General features: G+C 42.0%; 1 protein-coding gene across 3 annotated transcripts in view; it reads left to right on the top strand.

The window, feature by feature from the left end:
- The first annotated feature begins 5,986 nt into the window (after nucleotides 1–5,986).
- The window catches only part of LOC137780880 (lamin-A-like), a 29,344-nt gene continuing 13,299 nt past the window's right edge, over nucleotides 5,987–22,031 (top strand). Inside the window, exons 1-2 of one of the 3 annotated variants that reach the window (XM_068569206.1) lie at nucleotides 5,987–6,148; nucleotides 12,240–12,622. In XM_068569206.1, the coding sequence (XP_068425307.1) occupies nucleotides 12,285–12,622 (338 nt within the window). In that variant the 5' untranslated portion in view covers nucleotides 5,987–6,148; nucleotides 12,240–12,284. The other 2 variants (XM_068569205.1, XM_068569207.1) reach the window with 2 other exon arrangements.

The raw sequence follows: 22,031 nt of genomic DNA, 5'->3' as shown, positions 1-22,031 counted from the left end.
GTATAGACTCCCCAAGATGTCCTCGACAGAAACCACGCCTGACGGCATGGCTGTAGTACTACACAAAGACCCAAACTGCAGTATTGACAATGATAAAAATAATATTTTGGAGAAAAAAAATATATTTTGATCAATACAGCTTTTACATGTAGTCAGTGCTTTCCCCCCCTTTTTGAAGATTTGTTTTTGTTTCAAAGAGGTATAAAAGTACCTGCAACTTTCATTTATTGTCATGAAGATGTGGAAATTTAGGCAATATCTATTTACAACAAATCTATGATATCAGCAGAAAATAAAGTGGGGGGTGGGGGGGAGAGTACTCTCATGATATATAACTATTTTCTGACTGGGTTGTAAATTATTATTAGCCCACACTTTGGTCAACGCCATAAATATGAAGCTTCGAGGAAACATTGGACCTGGCACGGGCTGTGAATTTGGCACCCAGTGCTGAGCGACAACTGATGTCCATGTTTTCAGCTTCCTCAAAGTGTCAGTCTAACTCGAGCTTAGTCTGCCATTACCATCTGTGCACATGCATGGTGGGATGTACAGGGAGTATCTGTTGCGTGAGGCTTTACCTGAACGACAAGAAAACTCTGGGGATGTTTGAGAACAGCATGAAATGTTCCGGTGCTCCACCGTTTGTTTTCTTGTTGTTGTTGTTTCTCCACCCCCACCAGAAGATAGATATCTTCACACACATGTGGGATCTCTAAATGGCTGTTTGATGAATACTCTCATTGTGTGTGCTTTGTGCTCCAGAGGGAGGTGTTGAATTCGCCCCTTACAACTTGTGCATTTTAACCCCGTCCATTACAATCAATTAATTATTCCCCATCATGGGTGGTGTATTCCCACACTAACTAGGTTAACACTGAAATAAAACAAAAACAACAAAACACACAGTCGTCCATTTTGGCCTCATATGACCGACTGAGCATGGCATGTGACTCACGCAGATGCATATTTTAGCATTTCGAGTGAGAACGCCGTCTGCCTTTAAATAACGCATAGGATTGAGCAACAATATAATTTCCAATGCCAGTTCTGAAAGTGGAAACGACACAAGCCTTGCGTTGAAATGGTCCCACAAAAGAGACAGCAGGTGTATTCACATGCATATTCACGGTCTAGACGCACTCTCTGGGTGCCAATCAGGATGGGGTTTGTTCCCTGAGGGTGCGTTGCAGATGAGAACTCACAGGGAGACTCCTGGTGTGAGTCCAGGATTATAACATCCCCACTCCACCCAATAACATGGATGGAAGGAAGAAAGAAAAAAGGAATGAGGGACCAGAGGGTGGGCTCAGGAGGTCTGGCCCCCAACCCCCAACCCCAGCAGTGGAGTGGCCAGAGGATTGAGCGAGGGGTTGGTGTGACGGGGACGAGCAGCCCAGGAGAGCCTCTCAGTGGTCGCACCAATGAGGCCAGTGTGTCCAAGAGGTCGTCTGGATTTCCATTAAAAGGGGTCTGCTGGGAGTCCAGAGCCCAAATCAATAAAAATAAAACATGGATCTGGGATTGTGTGTGTGTGTACCCTCCCCTGCCCACTCCTCCCATCCCTTTCCTTCAGACACTACCCTCTCTGCCTGCATGTATGCGTTTTGGTGTGTCCTGTTAGAGGCCTGATTGTCGATGCTGCTGTACCACATAACCTTTGTGACCCTGACCGAAAACCTCTCCGGGCTCCGAATGGACACCAGCAGGTCTGGTTTTCATTCAGACATCAGTGTCTTTAGCTGTGGGCTACAATTGTCATTTCTCTTTCAATGTGTACGTGTATATATGTGTGTGTATAAGTGTGTGTGTGTGTGTGTGTGTGTGTGTGTGTGTGTGTTAGCTGCGGGATACTTGTGAAACCCAGAGTGCTGAGGTCATGTTACTTGCACATGAAAAAAAACCCTCAATGATCTTGACCATCTGGTCGTCACAGTAGTGCTGTTTCTCTTTTTTTCCCCCTGATGAAAGGCTGCCTGGCATCTTTGGGGAGATGCTGTGGTTCACTGTGCCGCAGAGACCCACGGAGCCTCCCAACCTCTTTGTCCAAAAGCCCATGCAAATATGGCTTTCACCTTTGGACAGTGTCCGTCTCCCGAAGAGTACAGGCTTAATAGGCTGTGAAGACATGTCTCAGAATCCCTAAAGGACGTCCTTTTGACTTCCACGGCCAGATGTCCTTTTCAGGACTTTTCTGGTGCCCCGCTGTCACTTGAATGAGGCTTGTGTAGCACAAAGGGACGTGTTGGCTAAGCACCACGTGCTGATGCCATAGTGAGCGGGCTCAGGGATGATGTAAGACCTCATGCAAATGATACCACATCTTGTGCTCATAAGCTGACGAGAGCCCCGAAGTCTATCAGCTGACCAGATGAAACTCTAAATCCCGAGGCCATGTTGGTTTTTTTTGTTTTTGTTTTTTTCTCCTCTTTCTTTTTCTTTCTTCTTATTTTTATTTGTTTGGCCATTTGTGCTTGCTTTTATTTGTTTTACACTTTTTCCAGAGTTCAGGGTAGCAGCAGTACAAGTACTTACAGACACACTGCACATAATGACGATGCGATAAAACAAAAACATGCAACGACTTAAGAGAATATTCTTGAATAGCAGTGATAAAGGCGGATTGGAGAGATGGTGGATTACAATCAAAATGCACAAGGTGAGAGCTCAAGGTGTCATGTTCAAAATGCTTGTTTTGACCCGAGGATACTCAATTTAAATGAAATAGAAAACCGCCTCAGCAAATCGTCACAGGTGAGAAGCTGGAACCAGAGTATGTTTGACGGATACTCGATAAGTGAAGAATAAATTATGAAAATAACAGTTGATAAGTTGTTAATTCATTGTGGCAGAAAATTCTTTAGTTCAACAATCACGTCTGTACTTTTTTTTCCTCTCTTTAAACTCTGTGTAAACTCTCTCTCTCTCTCTCTCTCTCTCTCTCTCTCTCTCTCTCTCTCTCTCTCTCTCTCTCTCTCTCTCTCTCTCTCTCTCTCTCTCTCACCCAACAACAAACACATAAATGATGCACTGAGATGTTGTGATTGGGAGAGCTGGTGTCAGCTGGGAATATGAGTCAGGTAGTATGACTTCATAGCTTTTTACAGGGTATTAGGTCATCTCTCTCACACTCCCCTCCCTCCTCCCGTTCCATCTCTCTAATCACATTGATGCTGTGCAGCCAGTGACACGCCTAGTGATGAGTAAGGCTCACCTCACCGCTTGCTTCCCGTATGGCGGTGATCTCACACGCATCACAGAAAGCTTTGAAGAGTCCTGCTTGGTCCTCATTCTAATCTTGGCATTCTGCTCTCATCTCGCAGACACCGTGTCACTTGATTTAGCTATATAACTTTAATTGTACGCAGTGAAAGTTTACTTTTTTTTTTCTCCTTTTTTAAATTCTGCACATTAATGCTGTTGATGAATTAGGATGGCTTCTCAGAGATAAACTTTCTCATCTGATTCCACACAACGCAGCTTTCATGCACTTTATGATTTTGTTTATCATACATCAAATAGGGGACAAAATGCAAAGTAGGTGCACTTCGTTGTCAGACATGTTTCATCTGTGATAGAAAGTAATTGAGTACATTTCATCAAGCACTGTTGTGCAGTTTTAAACAACCCTGATTTACTTGAGTATTGCATGCTGCCTAACAGCAGTGGAGGAAAGTAACTAAAAACACTATAAGTCTGAAATATTTGTTCATGTAATGCTTCTTTTCACCTCTCCACTTTCCACTTTTATTACCATTTACATTGTACACTCAAAATTATCAATCATCAATTCATAGAAAAGGACACATGTACAGTTGTTAAAATGATCTTCACTTTTACCAATTTCACCATCGATATAATCGAATGGTAATGGAGTGGAATACAACATCTATATAATAGTACATGGGAAGGGCCGTTATGCCCCTTCTGAGTACTTTTGAGACTTTTAACTTTAAAAGTCTTAAAAAAAAAAAGTCTTAACTTTACATTGTTTTAACTTTAGTAATATTTTAAATAGTGGATGTTTTACATTGTTCTACTTTCACTTAAGTGATGGACTCAAGTACTTCACCACTGCTCAGTACTTCACTTCCATTACGTTTTAGAGGGACGCTTTGTACTTTTCTCCACTACATCTATTTGAAGACTATATGTTGAACAGATGATTTGCAGATTGAGATAAAAAACTTTAAAAATCGTATTCAACATTATATGAAGTTAAATAAGGTCTTGCTTGTGTTATTTTTAATGTTTTCTGGTGACAATGTTGTGAGACAAGGGTCTTTCAGTGTCACATGTAATGGGTTACGACTTATAAGTATACATAGTTTCCTTTTTCTCTCCAGTATTTTACTTAATGAACACAATGTAGACTAAAAGCAAAAGTCAATTTCTCCATATAGATTATTATTTCCTTTACAATTGCACTCCATTAATCCTTTGTTGGGGAGTTTGGCTGCATCAATTTCTGTGTGATGACTTTCTTGTGGTATTTTAACGAGATATTCATCTTGAGTCATGACTCTGTCTGGGATTTTGGCCAAGTATAATGTGACAATACAGCAATCAATTTATATTTCAAAAAGCTTCATTATTTCTCTTTCAATATAAAAAGAAAAAAAGGCATGTCCAGAAAATATATGGAAATGGTCAGATATTGTTTTAACCACACTTCCTCCAGCACTCACCCATCAACCGAACTGCAACTAAATTTAACTAAAGTAAATTTAATTAAATCCAGCTCATTAAATAAATACAACTAGCTCCAACTTGACCAGCTACACCATCAAAATACTGATGATTTATGATCTTAAATGGTCAATTTAGTACAATGAATATAAACTCTCTCTGGATACTTTCAGTGCATTCTGCTGATCATAATTTTAAATTTGATAAACTTTTGTTTGTAATGAAGCATTTTAAAAACATGTTGATTTTATTTAAGGATCTAAGTGCTTTTTGGAGATCTGTGTTTGGACCACACTATAATTATTATTACTATTCCCAAAATGTCAGAAACATGTTTACCGTTGGTTATAACTGTGAGCGTAGTTCTCTACGTTTTGTCCCAAAAGGGGCATTTTGAATGCTACATATTTGTACCACGGCGTCAAATGAACATCTTTGTTAGTTGGTTTATGCAAAAGATGACAAGAACAATACTGTCCTGAAGGTGTAGTTTTAGTACCAGATAGGCCACAATCACTGCACATTCTCTGACCTTTATTTCTCTGCATTATGATGCCAGTGACCCACTGTGCTGTTCCATCATTTATGATCATTATGAATGTAAAAAAAACATTTACAGCTCAGTAACATAGGTCATGTAAAATTCATGTTCAGCTGTTACATAATGATAAGCATATTCGCGAAGTGCTCTGTAAAATATATCCAGCAGCACACTTGAGTTGTTTTTAATTTGTGTATTTTGTTTTTTTTTTAGTTTGTGTTTGAGTTTGGGATCACAGGGAATTAAACTGACTGCACCATTCAACTGGCCCATCTGTACAGCTTGATAGTGGCAGTCATGCTGGTGTAGCTGCCTTGAGAAATAGTTGTATGGTGCTTCCTGGCAGCCGGTTCTAATTAAATTATCAATTCAGGTCAGTAGATCAATCATTGCCATAGAGAGGTCCATGTGTAGTGATCATGTGGTGATAACAGGTACTGTAATTGGGTGTTTAATATATATATATATATATATATATATATATATATATATATATATATATATATATATATATATATATATACACACACACACACACATTTATGTATGTATACATTTATTATTTAAAATGTTTCGTTTACAAACTTGCATTCACGTGCCTTCACTGAACCCCCCCCCCCCCCCCCCACCAGTTAAACATAATCTCGGTATAGTCTCCATTGCACGCGGACCTAAAGGCTCACGGTGGCCGGCAGGTGGCGCGTGCAGGCTGCGTTGTAATTAGCGCAGACTCTCAGTCTAATCAAGCGTGTTGATTTGCAGGTGGCTGCCTGCTCGGCTCAAAGGAGTTCGCCCTCGCCGATTTGTCCAAAGAAAAACCGTCCGAGTGGATAGTATCATAATTAACTCGGCTGTGGACATTTTGAAAGGCCAACAGTGACCGTGGAAAAGAGGTTTTCGCTTTTCCAAGGAGAGACGGTAAGACTACTGAGTCAATAACATGTCGCAGTGCGAATATCTCTAAGCTGCTTTTACCTTCTGCATTTGAGGGAGGGGGACATTTCTTTTTTTGTGTTTGAAGTGGACGAGCAGACAGGTTGTTGAACTAACTCTTAGTGAAAACTTAGTGAGAGATATTACCCACTTGGAGGCATACGGTTCCGTTCAGTGGGTCCGCCAGCGGATGGCGCTTGGCGTCTTCTCTGCGCTTGTGACGACTCGAGGCCAGAGTCAGACGGCAGGGGGCGCCAGAGAGGCGCAGTGTGACGGAGCTGCAGCGTCATTCATGAGGGAGAGACTGACTCCCACTGATACACTCAGGAGTGGAAGTATTCAGACCCTTTTTTAATTATTATTATTATTATTATTATTATTATTATTATTTTTACATTAATGAAACACAAATGTCACACTGTGGAAATCGGTTAGTGTAATCTGGATTGACAAGCTGATAATCAAACAATACCATTATAAATCAAAAAACAAATGGAGACTGATGGAGACAAGAAATAAAGATTCTGAAATATAATAATGAATAGGATGGAGGATATCGACTAAAAAACATACATGGAGCTTATTCTACTTGTGTTACACTAGTGTGTGCTTGAATGATTTGAATGCACATTATGTTAGAATCTGGAAAGTAATTGTAGATGTTGAATAAATACACTCGTGCAGTAAACTCATATGTATAGAAAAAAAAATTGAGTACTAAAGTACTGTGTGAATTTAGATACTTTCTGCCACTGATCAGAGCCACATTGTGTATTTATTTTATCATTCACCTCCGTAACATTACTAGTAAGATTGCTGAATCCTCAGTGGTTGAGGATCACTTGGCCTGAGAGAGGACTCTGCCCTGTTAACAGTTTCCTGAATTCCCTCCTGGGACCGTCACTTCCTCATGTTGCTGGGTGAAGAAATGGAAGAGTTTTCTGGTCTTTCCTGTGTTAGCTTTATAGACACACTCAAGCAAACAAGACAACACACATTGTGTTGCCGGTCTCGGGCAATATCTAGTACACATTATGGAAATTATGAAAAATGTATTTACATAAACGTGAAGGCTGCCATGATCATGTAGAGGATAATTTGCATGGTAAGCAAAGCAACAATGGTTTGACGTTTTACATGTCAAAATGGATAGATTATCAAACAAATATTTAGCTTTTCTTTTGAAAAGCGAACGAAGCAGAAGTCTGAAGAACAGGCTTCTGTGCGTTGGACAGAGATTTGATAAGATATGAGTCTTTTATTAATGATTAATGCACTTTGTGTGAACAATGGTCTCCCGAGCAGCAGATATATCAAAGTGAGAGACTGCTTTACAATTATAGCCGAGGTACAAAGCACACTCAAGGACAGTTGATGTGTTTCTGAGTAACTGACTGTAGTGGTTTGACAAATAAAAGAAGAATCCCTCTGTGAACTGTTGCATTGCACATCTATCTATCTATCTATCTATCTATCTATCTATCTATCTATCTATCTATCTATCTATCTATCTATCTATCTTGCTCTGTGCAGGAAAGGGTTACAAAGGATGAAAAGGAGTTGTTCCTCCTGTTTTTGAAACAGGAATGGATGCACATTTTATAGCCGCCTACAGCCTACTTGAGTTCCCCTCCCACTCCAAATATTCTTACACTGAATCCTTCTTTGTCATCGCTTCTTTTCCTCCCAGGTGAGTAGCAAGTCAGTGGCTCATAATGGAGAAATCAAATCTCTTGATTGCACAACGGCCCTGCCTTCTTTTTGTTTTTTTTTGCTGCCCGCTCGGAATGCCGGGAGAGAGGGAGAGAGGCGAGGAGTGAGACGAGTCAGGAACAGGCTGCCGACACGTTGTTCAGTACCTGTTCTGAACCGTGAGTTGCGTCACAGTCTGGCATGCCTTCTCCTGTCTTTAACAAGAGCATCTGTGCGTCAGACAGGCGGCTGGAGACTGGAATGCATCGCTAGTAGGTGGTTATTGGTGGTTGCAAAGTGGTGGTTTATAGTTGGAACATTTTGTATTTAGAAATAAATCGGCAGTTATTATCTATTCAACCCAGGTAATTTATCTATTTCCAAAACCCATCTAGTGTATGTAGGTAGGAGAGTAATGTAAGCAGAGAACCAACACTTGGCCGTGCATCACTGCAATTTATGGGAAAAATTAAGAGCAGAATCTATTAGTTGTTGGACAGAAAATGAATCAGCAATTATCTATTATAATATATCAATTGTTTGGCATTTTGTTTGACAACTGATCCAAACACTTGCTAATACCAGCTTCTTAAAGATAGTACAAGGAACTTTTTATTTTGTTGATTTCGGCGGCCCCCGTTGACAAATTTAAAAAAATTTTTTGGTGGGGTGAAAAAATGTTTTTGATGAAGCAGGGATCCAACAGCCCGCTATTCTCAGTTCTGGTTCACCCGGGCCTCCCTTCTCTCCAGCGGGCCCAGCAGTACGACCTGGCCCTCCAGCAGTGTGGCTGGCTCCTGCTCTGTCCATGGTGGGCTGGTCGCTGCCAAAGGCCCCGCTGGAGACTGAGCTGAAGGAGTTTCTGGTGTACCTGCATGATTCTGCGAGGAATTCGCCAGGAATTCCCAGTGGAACAGATGACGATCATCAAGAATAACTTCATAGTATCGTGCAATCTTCTTGCTGGTGGACTCACTTATGAATGAAGGTCATGTTGAGCCATCGGTGTTAAACCCTTTGAGAATACATACTGTGGTTTGAGGCTCCAGCTCTCTTCATAAACATGAACTTGACATAGTCGCAGCTGTGAGCCTTTTGCTAACGGTAACAGAAGGCTAAACTATTAGCAACATGAGGCGCTTCATAGACGCTTTTTTTTTTTTTTTTTTTACTGTCAGACTCTTTTTGATAGATCTGTAGCGTCGGCAGATATTACCAATGTTGGAATCGCAACTTTTTCAGCAGACTTTCCTGAAAGAGAGAGCTTTCTCTCTAAAATGATGCAAGTCTCGTCGCAGGCTAGATTTTCTAAAGAAAACGGGGCCAAGAGGAGGTGCATAGGTCTAGTTTTCTCTCAGACCTCTTGAATTACAATACAATGAAAGGTTGTTATCAACTTTTTTCCCAATGATGCAATCCAAAAAAACCTGGCTACTCCAGCTTTAAATCCTGCAAATAAAATCTGCTGTTCTCAGTTGTAATAACATTATTGATTGTATATTATATTTTACACACACACAAATGTTTGGAGACTAGTGGAAACACTTGTAGAGAGATGTTTGGGCTGCCAGTCAGACATTTTTGTCAGAGAGAGGGAGAGAGGGAGAGGGAGAGAGAGATGTTTGTATCAGGATGTGACTCAGAGGCAGCTTCAGAGGCTGACGGCGCCTTTCCACTGGAAGGCCACGGTGAAGCCAGGATACTCCCTTAGCCACTGGGCCTGCCCCATGCCCAAAAACAGACATGCTGTCTTGCCCCTTGTTTAACCACACACGCGCACATACACACACACACAAATAAAAGTAACCTTTATTTCCATGGTGAGGAGATGCATACACACACGGACACACGCGCAGAAAACGACTTTTCCCCCTACATCAGAACTTGATTGGACCTGTGACTCCATTAACTCCACCCAGAGGAAATATATATAAGACCAGAGTCAAGTTGGTTTTGGAGTGACAGACATTTAGACTTCCAAGATGACGTGTGGCAATAATTTTATCACCCCCTGGGATTATGATATAACAGATTTGTGGACTTTTTCCTCTTTGGATTCGGTGGACGTGCTTGTCAACAGGTTATATTTCTGCCATGGATAACAGTACAACGCGGCTATGAGGAGGTGAATGCTTTCCATGTACTTTTGGATTTGTTTGATTCCCTTGTGTGTGCCGTGTTCATCTCTTTTATTTTTGCGCCTTCTCCGTGCATTTGCTTTGAAGTCTGCTGTCACAGCAATTATTTTTTTTTAAACAAATGGGCAAAGAATGCTTTCTTCATAGCAGCAGGGAGGAGCAGGGTGAGCGCCGCACATTCACATGCCTTCACTCATCCGGGAGCTGTTCAGTATCATCGGTGTCACTGCGTTTTATTGACAGACTTGCACCAGTCGCTGAGGTCGGTCTGTCTGCGAGGGCTCTGTCTGAGTGAAATGAGAAAGGAAAAGATAGGGCCAGTGCAGGGAGAGATAAAGCTCAGCAGCTGCTGTGTGTGTGTGTGTGTGTGTGTGTGTGTGTGTGTGTGTGTGTGTGTGTGTACACAAACTGTCTGGCCTGACTCCTCCTTGCAGCCCCACCCTCCCCTCTCATGCGCTCCCGCCCCCTCTCTCCCTCTTCAGCAGTAGGTACATGTGCGGTGAGCGACAGCTAGGAGAGTAGTTCAGGGCACGAGCCAAAGGCGCACACACCCATTAGCAGAGAGCAAGGCTGCATTATTCAACGGATCCACTTCTCTACGCTTCTCTGGGGTATGGCACACACTCGCACACGCTCGCTCACTAACTCAAACCAGCAGACAAACTTCTAGAAAGGTCCTGTACTTTAGTCGTCAGCAGGCTGAAGTTGAGAGGTTCCCACACACAGCCGAGGTAAGGTCCAGGGAGTGTGCTCAGATTTGTCGCCCTGTGAGACTTTGTTTGTTCAACTGACAGACATTATTTGCTACTGTTGTACAAATAATGTGCTCATAATATAGTGCTTCTTTTAACTTCGCTCAGAGTTGGTTTCATTTTGTCAGGGAGCACTGTGGAGTAACTTTAAAAGGTGCAGCTCATTTTACTACCCGCTGTTATAGGAGAGTGGAACATCAGACAGTTCGCTGCAATTTGGGAGTGTAAGTGGATGCTTCATTTATTCAGAATTAGGCCAGAGAGCTCTTGTGTGTGCATGGGTTTGCTCCTGTGGGCGTGTGCGCGCATCATGTGGGCGACAACCCACCCAAATGGGCGTGCGCGTCCTTGGGTGCCCTTTTTTTTAATGGGCGGTGAAGACATGGATGGCAAAGTCCACCCACTGCTGAACCAAATTGAAGTCAGCTTCCCCGCCGCTCATGGAACAAATGGTGGTTTGATTGAGAGCGGCTGGCTGCTGAGAAAAGATGCAGTTTTGAAGTCACACCTGTTTAACTACAAGTGCAGTTGATAACAATACTGCTACATTTATTAAAGCTTGAAAATGTTGTCTTGGATGAGTCCATTCAAGAATCTCCTTGTTCCCCTAATTTTGGCACTCTGTCAATCATTCTTTGGTTGGCACCTATTTACAGCGGATGTGTGTCCTTATCAGGGCATCTTGCAGCATTTGTTGATGTTATGAGTCAACTCTTTGGTATTACCATACTGGTAGTGGGAGAGTCGAACATGCCGTAACGTGGAAGCAATTGGAAGCTTTTTTATTTATTTTGTGGTATGCTTCCATTTTACAAAAGTCTAGACAGGAGAGAATGTTGTTCATTCATTTTTGTGTCTTTGGCTACGGCTGCATATATTAGGAGTAATTATGAAAGTGTTTTAATTGCCTTGCTAGTGAGCTGAAGGTACGGGTTGGTGTTCGTGGGAAATATGTTTGCTCAACATTGAATTGCGTAAAGTGGCGTAACTGCTTCTGCAACAATTGAAAGGACCTGGAGGAGAGGACTTGGAGGTGCATACTATCAGTGTGAATAGGGGACCACAGCAGGAAGAGGGCAGGAATACTGTTGCACCTTCTTTTATAAAACATGATGGGGTCTTAAAAGAACAAGAACCATGAAAAATGGATCACATTCCTACGAGTGAACGCTGCCTCTACAGTATTTTAATTGATATTGAAAGCAATCTGCAGAGTAGGTATTTAATGAAGTTTCATAGACGTGCTCAGTGCCTGTGGAAAAAAGGTCCTGGAATATATTATTGTGCAGACCTGTGTGCAGACTAAGCACTGCAGGCGGGCTGCCCAGAGAAGAATCAGGGTTACGTAAGGCTGTCACATTTCTTCAGAATAAACTTCATTAAAGATTAACGTGTGATTCAACCCATGGTTTGGTGCACTGCGTTTGCAAAGATGGAAGCTCGGATACTGTAGTTTTCATTAACTCTTCGTCCCTCGCCCTCCTTCCCCCACAGCCAGTGACTCACCCCGTCTGCACCTCTTGCTGAGCCATTATTACCATGGAAACCCCAAGCCAGAAACGCGCCAGCCGTGGTGCCACCGTCTCCCCGGCCCGCATCACCAGGCTGCAGGAGAAGGAGGACCTGTGCAACCTCAACGACCGGCTGGCTGTCTACATTGACAAGGTGCGCTCCCTGGAGACGGAGAATGCCGGACTGCGGCTGCGCATCACTGAGTCGGAGTCCTCAATCACCCGCGATATGTCGGGCATTAAGAGTGCCTACGAGGCCGAGCTGGCCGACGCCCGCAAGACGCTGGACCAGGTGGCCAGGGAGCGAGCGCGCATGCAGCTGGAGCTGAGCAAGCTGAGGGACGACCACAAGGAACTTAAAGCCAGGTAGGAGGAGCATAGAGGGTGGAGATGGGAGGGAGGGGCTTTGTTACAGTAGGAATGTCACATGGTACATTGCATGGTACAAGCTATCATTTTTGCTTCATGTTGTTGTATATTATAGGCAAAAAGTACACACATTTACTATTTTGTGCATCCCTCTGAACACATAACTTCTCTTAATGCAGTATTCAATGTTAAATGCACGGAATAAAATGGACTTTCAAAGTTAGCAGAACCATCAGCAACCATCCACAGATCTTTGAAATTGTCTTTTAAGTTAAGCCCCAAAGGTCAGATGAGAATACGTTCCATATAATGAATGTATCATGTCCTTATATTTGCTGTGGCGCATCAGCTGTTTCAGGTTTGCTCCTGCAGCTGCGCTTTAAAATACTCCGTTCCAGAGCCATCCGAGTTTGGGGCCCCTAAAACATTTCATTATGGTTAATACGGTGCTGTACTCGAAGCAGCTGAACATATCAATCTGAATGTAATTTTTCACTTTTCAGATGGGATGCCTCTTGTTTACACCTGTTATTCAGTACAACCCTAATTTTCATCCAGTAATTCACGGAGCATTTAGTCATATTAAACATCACAACTGCAGACTGCATTCCTGGTTGTTAAGTTTGTTTAACTCGTCAGTTGGCAAGGACGGTTGTTTTGTGTTCATAATGACACACCTCGAGCGAGGCGGGCTACACCTTAAGCACACAGCCTGCTCTGTTACGGTAGTACTGCAGCCCTGATGACAGAACGTCTTTCATTAGTGTTTGTGACAAGCTCCATGTTATAACAAAGCAAAACTTACTTAATTGTGATCTGTTGCATTTAAAAATAAAAATACACATATTTTATTTGTTTTTGTAAGTTTCCTAGTTTTGGAGATATCAGCCTTAGAGATGTTTGCTTTCTCTCAAATTTAATTGAACTATATGGCACTTGACTTGTGGTGCTCAAAGCATTACATTAAAGGTGTAATGTCAGAACTAAGGTCTAAAGAAAATAGTTCCTACATGAAACTGTTCCCATCAAGGTCTGTGGATTATCTAACATATTTTAAATAATTTGAGTTCATTAGAAACATCACAAATGTATTTTAACATTCAATTATGTCCATCGAATTATAAGTTAATACTTTACCAAATCCTATAAAAGTGACCTACTGCCTTAAAGCTAAATTGGCACTGAAGGTGTGTGTAAGGGGTAGTAAATGATTAACTTCAGGTAATAATTATTAAAGTTAATCTTTTCTCTTTGAGTCACATTCTGTATCTCAGTGCTCGCGTGAAGTGTGTTGTTAGCAGCAGGTTGGCAGAGTTGGTTGCGAGTGTTTCTCTCATCAGATCAGACCCCAGCCAGTTGTGGCTGTCGAGGAATGTGTCAACGTCATGGCAGTTCGCTTCGGGTCGGGGAAAAGGAAATTATACCAAATGTATTTGTACTCTCCCAGTACATTTACTTGCATGTCAGACAACATGTGCTCCTTTACAGTTTGCATTTTGTGAGAGTGACCAAATAAGGAGAGAAGAAACAAAAAGGCATATTTTCTGTGACACACACACACACACACACACACACACACACACACACACACACACACACACACACACACACACACACACACAGAAGGTCCTTTTTAATTACCGTTGTGTAAACTTTACCAAAGTTGACATTATTATTGAATGAACGGTGAAGCCTGTCCATGTGAAAGGAGACAAAGCTCTGTGTCTGGAAAGATAAATACGACTGTAAAAGTTCTGCTTTTTGATATTTCATCTCTACCCCCCCACAGGCGTGTGTGTGTGTGTGTGTGTGTGTGTGTGTGTGTGTGTGTGTGTGTGTGTGTGTGCGCGCATGCGTGTTTGGGTGCTCGCTCAATGTGACGAGAGAACAGTATTATTGAATTTTCTATTCCCTTCCACAATAACCCCCTCTAGCCTTTGTGCTTGTTGTTACTCTCCAGCTACTTGGCAAGAGAAGCACCAGCGGCTCCCGCAGCAATACTGTTTTCTAAAGCAAGCAGATCTCTTGACTCATGTGCGGTGGAAAAGAATCCCTCGATCCCACCAAGGCCGGCTTTATCTGTTGCACTTTAGCCAGTGTGTTTGGTGTTTGGTTGCCATGGAGAGTCTTGGCTCGGCCGTCTGAAGGGGTGGTGACTCAGAGGTTTTTCATGGCGTCTGGAATGGGCTGACTGCTGACTCCCTGTAACGGGAAGTCCGGTTTATTAATACACACGGTGACGGGCTGCTTTGACGGGCACGCTGAGCGGCGGCGACAGCAGCAAACAGAAGCGCGATGAACAACGGACATCTATGCGCCTCACAATGATGTTGCCTTTTAATTGGGTGCCCTTGGTTATTTCTCTCGTGTAAGGCAGCAACAGGTGGGGCCGTCACGGCGCTTCAGCTGACTGGACACACCTGTTCTGCCCAAAGACATGACACTTCGTCTCCTCACATGTGTCTTTGTATGCAGAACTACGACTGGGAATACATGCTGCCCTCCCCTCCACCCACCCCACCCACCCTCAAATAACCTTCAAGCTTGGGCCACAATGCCAACCATTCTGCCTACAGCACTATTTTACTGGTAAATGATTTAGGTGTGTGTTTTAATGTGGGGTAACTGGCTCATCAGTGTCACTGGCAGGACTTGTTTTCTACATCCGTCATTAACGCTCCACTCAAGCAGACCAGTCTAGGGAGTGTTTACAATCTACACCTGGTTTTCATTTTAGTTTGATTTATCTGTTTGTTATTGCCGAAGCTGCGTGTTCGTATGTGAACTTGAAACCATTAGACAAGTAATCAAAGCAGGATTTAGGATAATCAATTAAACTATTTTCTTATCCGAGAATGCAACAAATTCACTGCCTTCGGCGTCTTAAATGTAAACATTTGCTGGTTTTCCTAGTGATCTATGATATTGTACTGAATTTGTTTGTCAAACTATTCATTTCGGACATTAGTTTAATTTAATATTGAAAATAATAATTTGCAGTAATAGTTAACTATTCTTAATGTAATATTATTTGTGCCTCGCATAAATCATTATTCCTGCAGCACACATTGTCTAAAATCTAAAATCAAATGCCTCTTTGATTGTAGACTCTCAGCCTTGAAAGGCATTTTTTTGGTCAACGTCTGCCTGATTAGACGAGACTCAACTGTAGAGGTTGGAAAGTAAACAGACAAACCCTTTTCTGGATCCGATTTGCTTTGAATATGAGAACAGGGATTTACCAGGTCTGGCCTACTTGTCGGCACATGGTTTAGGGTGTGGCAGCAGGTAGACGGACCCCGCAGATGTTAATTTGCTGCCTGCCCGTTGGAACAATATTTACTTCTTTTATTTTATGAAAGGATTATAAGCGCTATGGTAGACGAAACGTGGTAGAACCTGTCCAGGCGCAGCTCGAGCTGAAGAGTCGAATCCAACTATCAGAACACAGCAGGAAGTGCTCTTATTGAATATGGTTTTAAGATAGGACTTTGGATGTAAAGTTGTATTCTGACCTTTTTAACTTGTTGCTACCTGGAGACTTCATTTGCCTCGTGCAAACTTGTCATGTATTCTTATTGTCATCTCTGAGCTACTCGGTCGGCACGGGCATTTATGGTACAAAGGAAACAAACCTCACCGTCACTCAGCAACGCACACAATGTAATTAAACAAGCTTTTTAATATTCAGCCAAACTTCATCCTGGTGAGGAAATACAGGAAGTAAAACAGGCAGCGTGAAGAATTGGTGGCAGAGGTGGATGTCATAAGAAGTGGCCTAGTATTAGTCATAGCTTTAGTTTCAGTGAGAAAAGTTGATATATCTAACTCAAGGGGATCCTTATATGGGTCCCTAAGGTGACTCATTATACATCTTAGCAATACACATCATGTTGAGGATAACAGGAGGACTCCCTCAAGCTGCTCATGTCGAGTTTGTTGAGATAAAATGTTTGCCTTCAAAGTCTCTTCCTAAAATGGACCAGAGCAGCATGCTCTCTTCTTCTTATGATGCGGTTCAGCATTTCTAATGCCGTGGTTTCCCACCCAGTCAACACTATGGCCCATTATACTGTTTGCACCTTACTCCAACATCTAAAAGACTAATTATGCGGACTTGGTACGAATGTATGACTGTTACAAGCTGTTATTAGGTCAGAGTACTTGGTGGGAGGAAATTGTGGGGTTCTTTGTAATCCTGTTAAATCATTGTTTAAATGTCAAACACCCACCATGACAGGTATTTCTGTTTTTAATGTGGACGCTCATGGTCTGACCACTTTATTCATAGTTTATTGCATCACCTTAGTACAAAGCCAGCTGCCATTGGAAAACATCTTTTGTCTTTCAGCTTCAATAAGCAATAAACCTTTTTCACAGCAGATATTCTGACTCTTCATATCCGAGGAAGCACAGGAAGAACCAATTCAATTAACAATGTATTAATTCTCAGTAAGTCATTCTCGTGGGGCAGCACACACAACCTCAGGAGCCTGCAACCTCATTAATGGCGTAAAATACACCAGAATGACACAAAATACACAAAAATGTCTGCCATTTAAAAATGTCTACTTTCGCGAATGCATCTGTCTTGTTGTCCCAGACCCGCCTATTAGGTTTGAACCAAACAAACTGCAGAATATTTAACAATTCCATCACGGTAATGGACCAGCGTCAGATTTCATCTGGCAACACGTCGCCGCTGCTCTTCTGGCTGCCTCGGGGAGCCCCTACGATGAGCTCAGCTTGTATTGTGTGACGGCAGACAATCGTCTGTCACATTGAGTCACGCGAGGGCGGAGCCTATGTGTTGTCCTGCAGGGGTGTTAATCGGATCACTCTTTCTAAAGCGTCAAAACATCAAAGACACTCTTGTGTTAAAAGACTTCTTCAAACGTACAAACGTGTGCTTTGCATGTGGGAGCGAGAAATAATTTATATCTGAATTATTTTTTTGAGTTGCATTAATCATTTTTTGGAGTATTTTTCCTCCCCAGCATATTTGCCTATAAGTTTCTCTGCAGTGTTTAGTTTTGTGACATTACAAAGCCGCAGTAGCTGTAAAGTAAAGGTGTAACGTGTGTATTGTTCCACAACAAAATCTATGTGTATCACAGATTATGGCTACATTGTGATTCATTCTGATGTCATTTTTTAAATCTTAAAATGTAAAAAAAGAAATTCCAAAGTTGAGACTTCGGGTTACTTGACTACTCAGACAAACAATCCAAAACCCAAATAGATTAAATTAAAGTAGAAACATTTAAATTAAGAAGCTCGAGACAGAATTATTCTTTTTGCATTTTAGCTTCAAGTCTTACTAAAATTATTAATTGATCATCAACATAAGTTTTAATAAATGAACTGTGACGGTATATACAGATATAGATAGATAGATTTTCACTAACCTTTTTCCCCTAATGAAGCAGATTTTCAGTATTGTAGCTTAGGGATGCACAGTTTGTTTAATGACCTATGTTTTTCTTTAACTTTCTTTATCTACAGGTATTGTCAGGAGGCACTATAAGTTCTGGTGAAAGAGTAGCTGGTTTTCTCTCATCTACTAGCAGAATACTTTGTAATGGAAAGCAGATGGGGCTGGCCTGCAAATGGGCTGAATGGCTGTTGTATGGAGCCGTGTCGGGTTTATTGGTGTGAGTAATGCGTGTCGTTCTTGGACTTCGCTGAACAGAACCTGGTACCAAGCTCTGTGTGTGTGTGTGCGTGTGTGTGCGTGTGCGTGTGTGTGCGTGTTATAGAATTAGAGTTTCCATAGAGCTTTCAGAGCCAGCCAAGCCCTCGATGACTCACTTGCACATGGACAGAGTAAATCACTTTAACATGGTGGGACTCCAGACTCCCTCTCTCGCTCTCTCTTTCTGTCTTTTTTTCTTCTCATGCTTGCTTGCTCTTTCTGCCCATAAAACAGCCCATTTGGGGATTGGGCAAGGTTGGACTATAACCTCAATCATCCCCTCGTTACCGTCTCGTTGGTGATTGTAACAAAATCTGATTCCAGTTCTGGAAAGGAATTTACACTGAGTGGAATGATTGGAGCAGTTCTGCTATATAATCTAAACGGGGCACTGAGTTTGTGAGGGCGCTCTTTCAACTTTGAGTTGTCTCGGATGTTCTGCAGTAACTGTTGTACTCTTTGTACATTACAACTCAAGGGAATGTGGAGCCAGGTTTTAACGTCTCTCTGTGGTTCCTCCTCACTTAGTTTGTTATACTTTGATATAATAATAATAATAATAATAATAATAATAATAATAATCATGATTATTATTTATGATCATAATAATCATAACAATCATCATGATTATTATTTAATAGTTTAATTTGTAATCTTTATCACCTGTATTCCGAGTGTTGCAATGCTCGGCTATTTTACTCCTGTGTAAATGTGTTAGTCAGGCACGTGCGTGCACACACACTATCTCACACCCCTCTGGCTCAGATAGTACTTGGAAAATAGTTTGCATGTTGTTTTTTATCACTTGTTGCCAGAAGGGTGGGGTTTGCCACAGAACCGGACACAGAGTGCCAGAGTTGAGACAATGACAGGAAAGTCAATGGCACATTTTTTTCAGCATTTTACAGCTCACCTGACACTACATAAGTTTCCCTCATGTAAACTCCACATTTTACACTCTTTTTTTTTTTTTTTTTGTTGCTCTCTCGAGTTCTCACCAGAGAGCTTCCCTGCATTGCTTGTACATCTGTATTCGTTGCCAGTTGCGTGAGAGCACCCGATTGTCAGGCTCGTCCCACAACCACAACTTGGTTAAACTCCAAGCATCAAATCCTTTTTTCTTTTTTTTTACCCTGTATGCACCGAAAAAGCCAAAGCTCGTCACAGTCCCATAAACTCCACATGGGTTTTTGTTTAGCTTAAAGCTAACATTAGGAGCGCTGGTTCTGCTCATGGAGTTTTCATTGTAACTCAGTGCAGCTGCCTTATTGAACAGGAGGCTATAACAATCTGTTGTTTACTACGAGGAGCACAAGTGAGGGTGGTGATGGCTTGTAAATGCAAATGAGAATTAAACTCAAGGATGCAAATGGGCACACCCTTCTGATCAGAAAGACGGAAACAAAGTTCAGTGTCACATGGTGTATGTGCACAGCGACGATGCTCAAAGTCTCATCTGGCAGCAAGATAATGTTGTATACTTGGAGAATCAATGTTAAGGCAATGCAGCTAAACCTGTTTTGTGAAGGATGCAATGTTTTATGTGCCTGCAGACTCGACAAGTATTCCCTATTTTTAATCATCCAATGTTCATGTGTACTCTTTTTACGACACTGGAGGTTGACACTTTCATTTTCTGATTTAGCATCAAAGTCCTTGCACTGTTCTTTATCTTAGCATTTAATCTGTTTCAGCACCAATAGAAAGTAGCTTATAAACTAAAACAAAACTCAGTGTGACTCACTTTCAGATGAATCAACTAATCATGCAAGGAGGAACAAAGGCTGTTTCATATGTCTCTTGGTGTCTGTGGACACGTGCTTGTTTTTTGTTCTGTAAAAGGCGGGACACTCCTCTCTTTCATCTCTTGTTGACTGACTGTGTTTGAGGAACTGTACTAACAAACGCAAATTGTCACAGCCGTGAATGGCACAAAGAGATAACATATGGTTCTTTTTCAGTTTCCAAACCTTGCTTTGGAGACGGCCTAAACAAAACCATGAGTTTGACGTGAGAGAACATTGCCTGGGTGTCCCCTCCCTTTGTGGTTGTCTTGTCAGAAGTCGGCTCCCTGAAATCAGACGCGCTCGGCATTTGCTCTGCTTCAAGACCGAACACACTGGCGACTCTGTTCCCATCTGCCACATGTGGATGTGTCTGTGTGGCCTCTGGCAAAGCGTTGTTGTCGGTTTCTGGTGATTTATCACACGCAGATACATGCACAATCCCTGTTATTGTGTTCCTCATCCCTGAAGAAACACAGGAAACAGTCATGTGCCAGCATGTAATATTCGTTTTACTGCACATTTTTTGGGCGGTAGAACAACACACTTGGCAAAGCATGACTTGAGGTAGCGGGCCATAAATGTCCATTGATGTTTCTCCTATCTCTCATCTCTAGTGTGTAAATGAACTCTTACCTGCTGTACTACACATGTTGGTGCAACAGTGCACCTTGGAGGTTATCTACAAACATCAACTACATCTTTTATTCAAAGGTTAAAGTACATCTGTTCAGTCATTTTCACGTTTACTCACATCCGTGCTGAAATTCAGTTGATTAATTGATTATTACATAGACTGAAAATGTATCAGCAAAAATTATGTTTAGTTACAGCCTGCTTCAAAAACATTTCATTTAAATGGATCATGAACACGGTATTAAAACTACTCCAGCATGCTTCTATTTCTAGGCCCCCGTGTTTGTTTACTAAAGCCCCCTTCCCTTAATTTAACAGCCTTCCTCTTAGTCACCTTTTCCCTCCGGTGTTCTCCACTTAAAGCCGCTTTGTGACTGGCTAAACTAAATGTAGTGAGGGTGGAAAAAGAAAAGAGGGGGTTAAATTGGACGAGGGAAAATTTGACAATCTATAGGGAATTTCGGAAAAACCCTTTTTTCTCTGTGTTGGAGCAGTGAGTCATGAGGAAACCCCGCCCACGCATGCATGCGTGTGCGTGTTTACATAGGAACATCCAGTATGGATCAACGGAACCTCACACTGCATGTCAGAGGAATTGTTTGAAAAGTACTACAGGAAATGAATGAGGTGATGAAGTGTTTAACTGTAGCAGCCTCTTGCAGAGAGAGACCTCCCGGGTGAAGTGAATGAGATGCCCCGCCCTCCTTCCCTGTGCCCCCACAGCTTCAGCAGATGTGCCCATGTGCAAAACCCCTGACTGCTGCAGGGGAGCTGCAGCTGTGGTAGGCGGCTCCCAGGTGTCTGTCTGCATGTGGGTAACTCAATCCCTGGCAGCTACTTTGCTTTTTCCATGCAACTTTCATAAATGGGAATATGCGAGTCAACTTATCTTACAAAAGATAAGAAAATTACAGTCTCTCCTTACTAAAGCTACAGATAAACTGGTTCTATATGCCTTGTGTTTGAAGTATTCATATCTGTGATTTCTGCCACAGCTCCAGTAAAACGTAGGTTAATTTATTTTTGTTGCCAACAACGAAAATGTAAAAAAAAAACCACAAAAAAACACTACCAACTCTCTTTACTTGACACTGCGAAGTCCTCAAATTATCCACATTGACGAGGACGTTGTGTCTGGAAAGAAATGTTAAGTTAAATTACAAATCAAGCAAATTTTCCATTGACCTTAAACGCCTGCAAAGAAGTCTGTATGGGTAAATCATACTTGGGGTGATGAAGGTGATGTGTTTTTATCGTAACTTGGGTGAAATAACCCTTTTAAAGTGCAGCC

The sequence above is a fragment of the Clinocottus analis genome, unplaced genomic scaffold (assembly GCF_023055335.1).
Source record: "Clinocottus analis isolate CAN_PGR_092001 unplaced genomic scaffold, fCliAna1.0.p SCAF_9, whole genome shotgun sequence".
Lineage (NCBI taxonomy): Eukaryota > Metazoa > Chordata > Actinopteri > Perciformes > Cottidae > Clinocottus > Clinocottus analis.
This window is presented reverse-complemented; position numbering and strand designations above follow the sequence as displayed.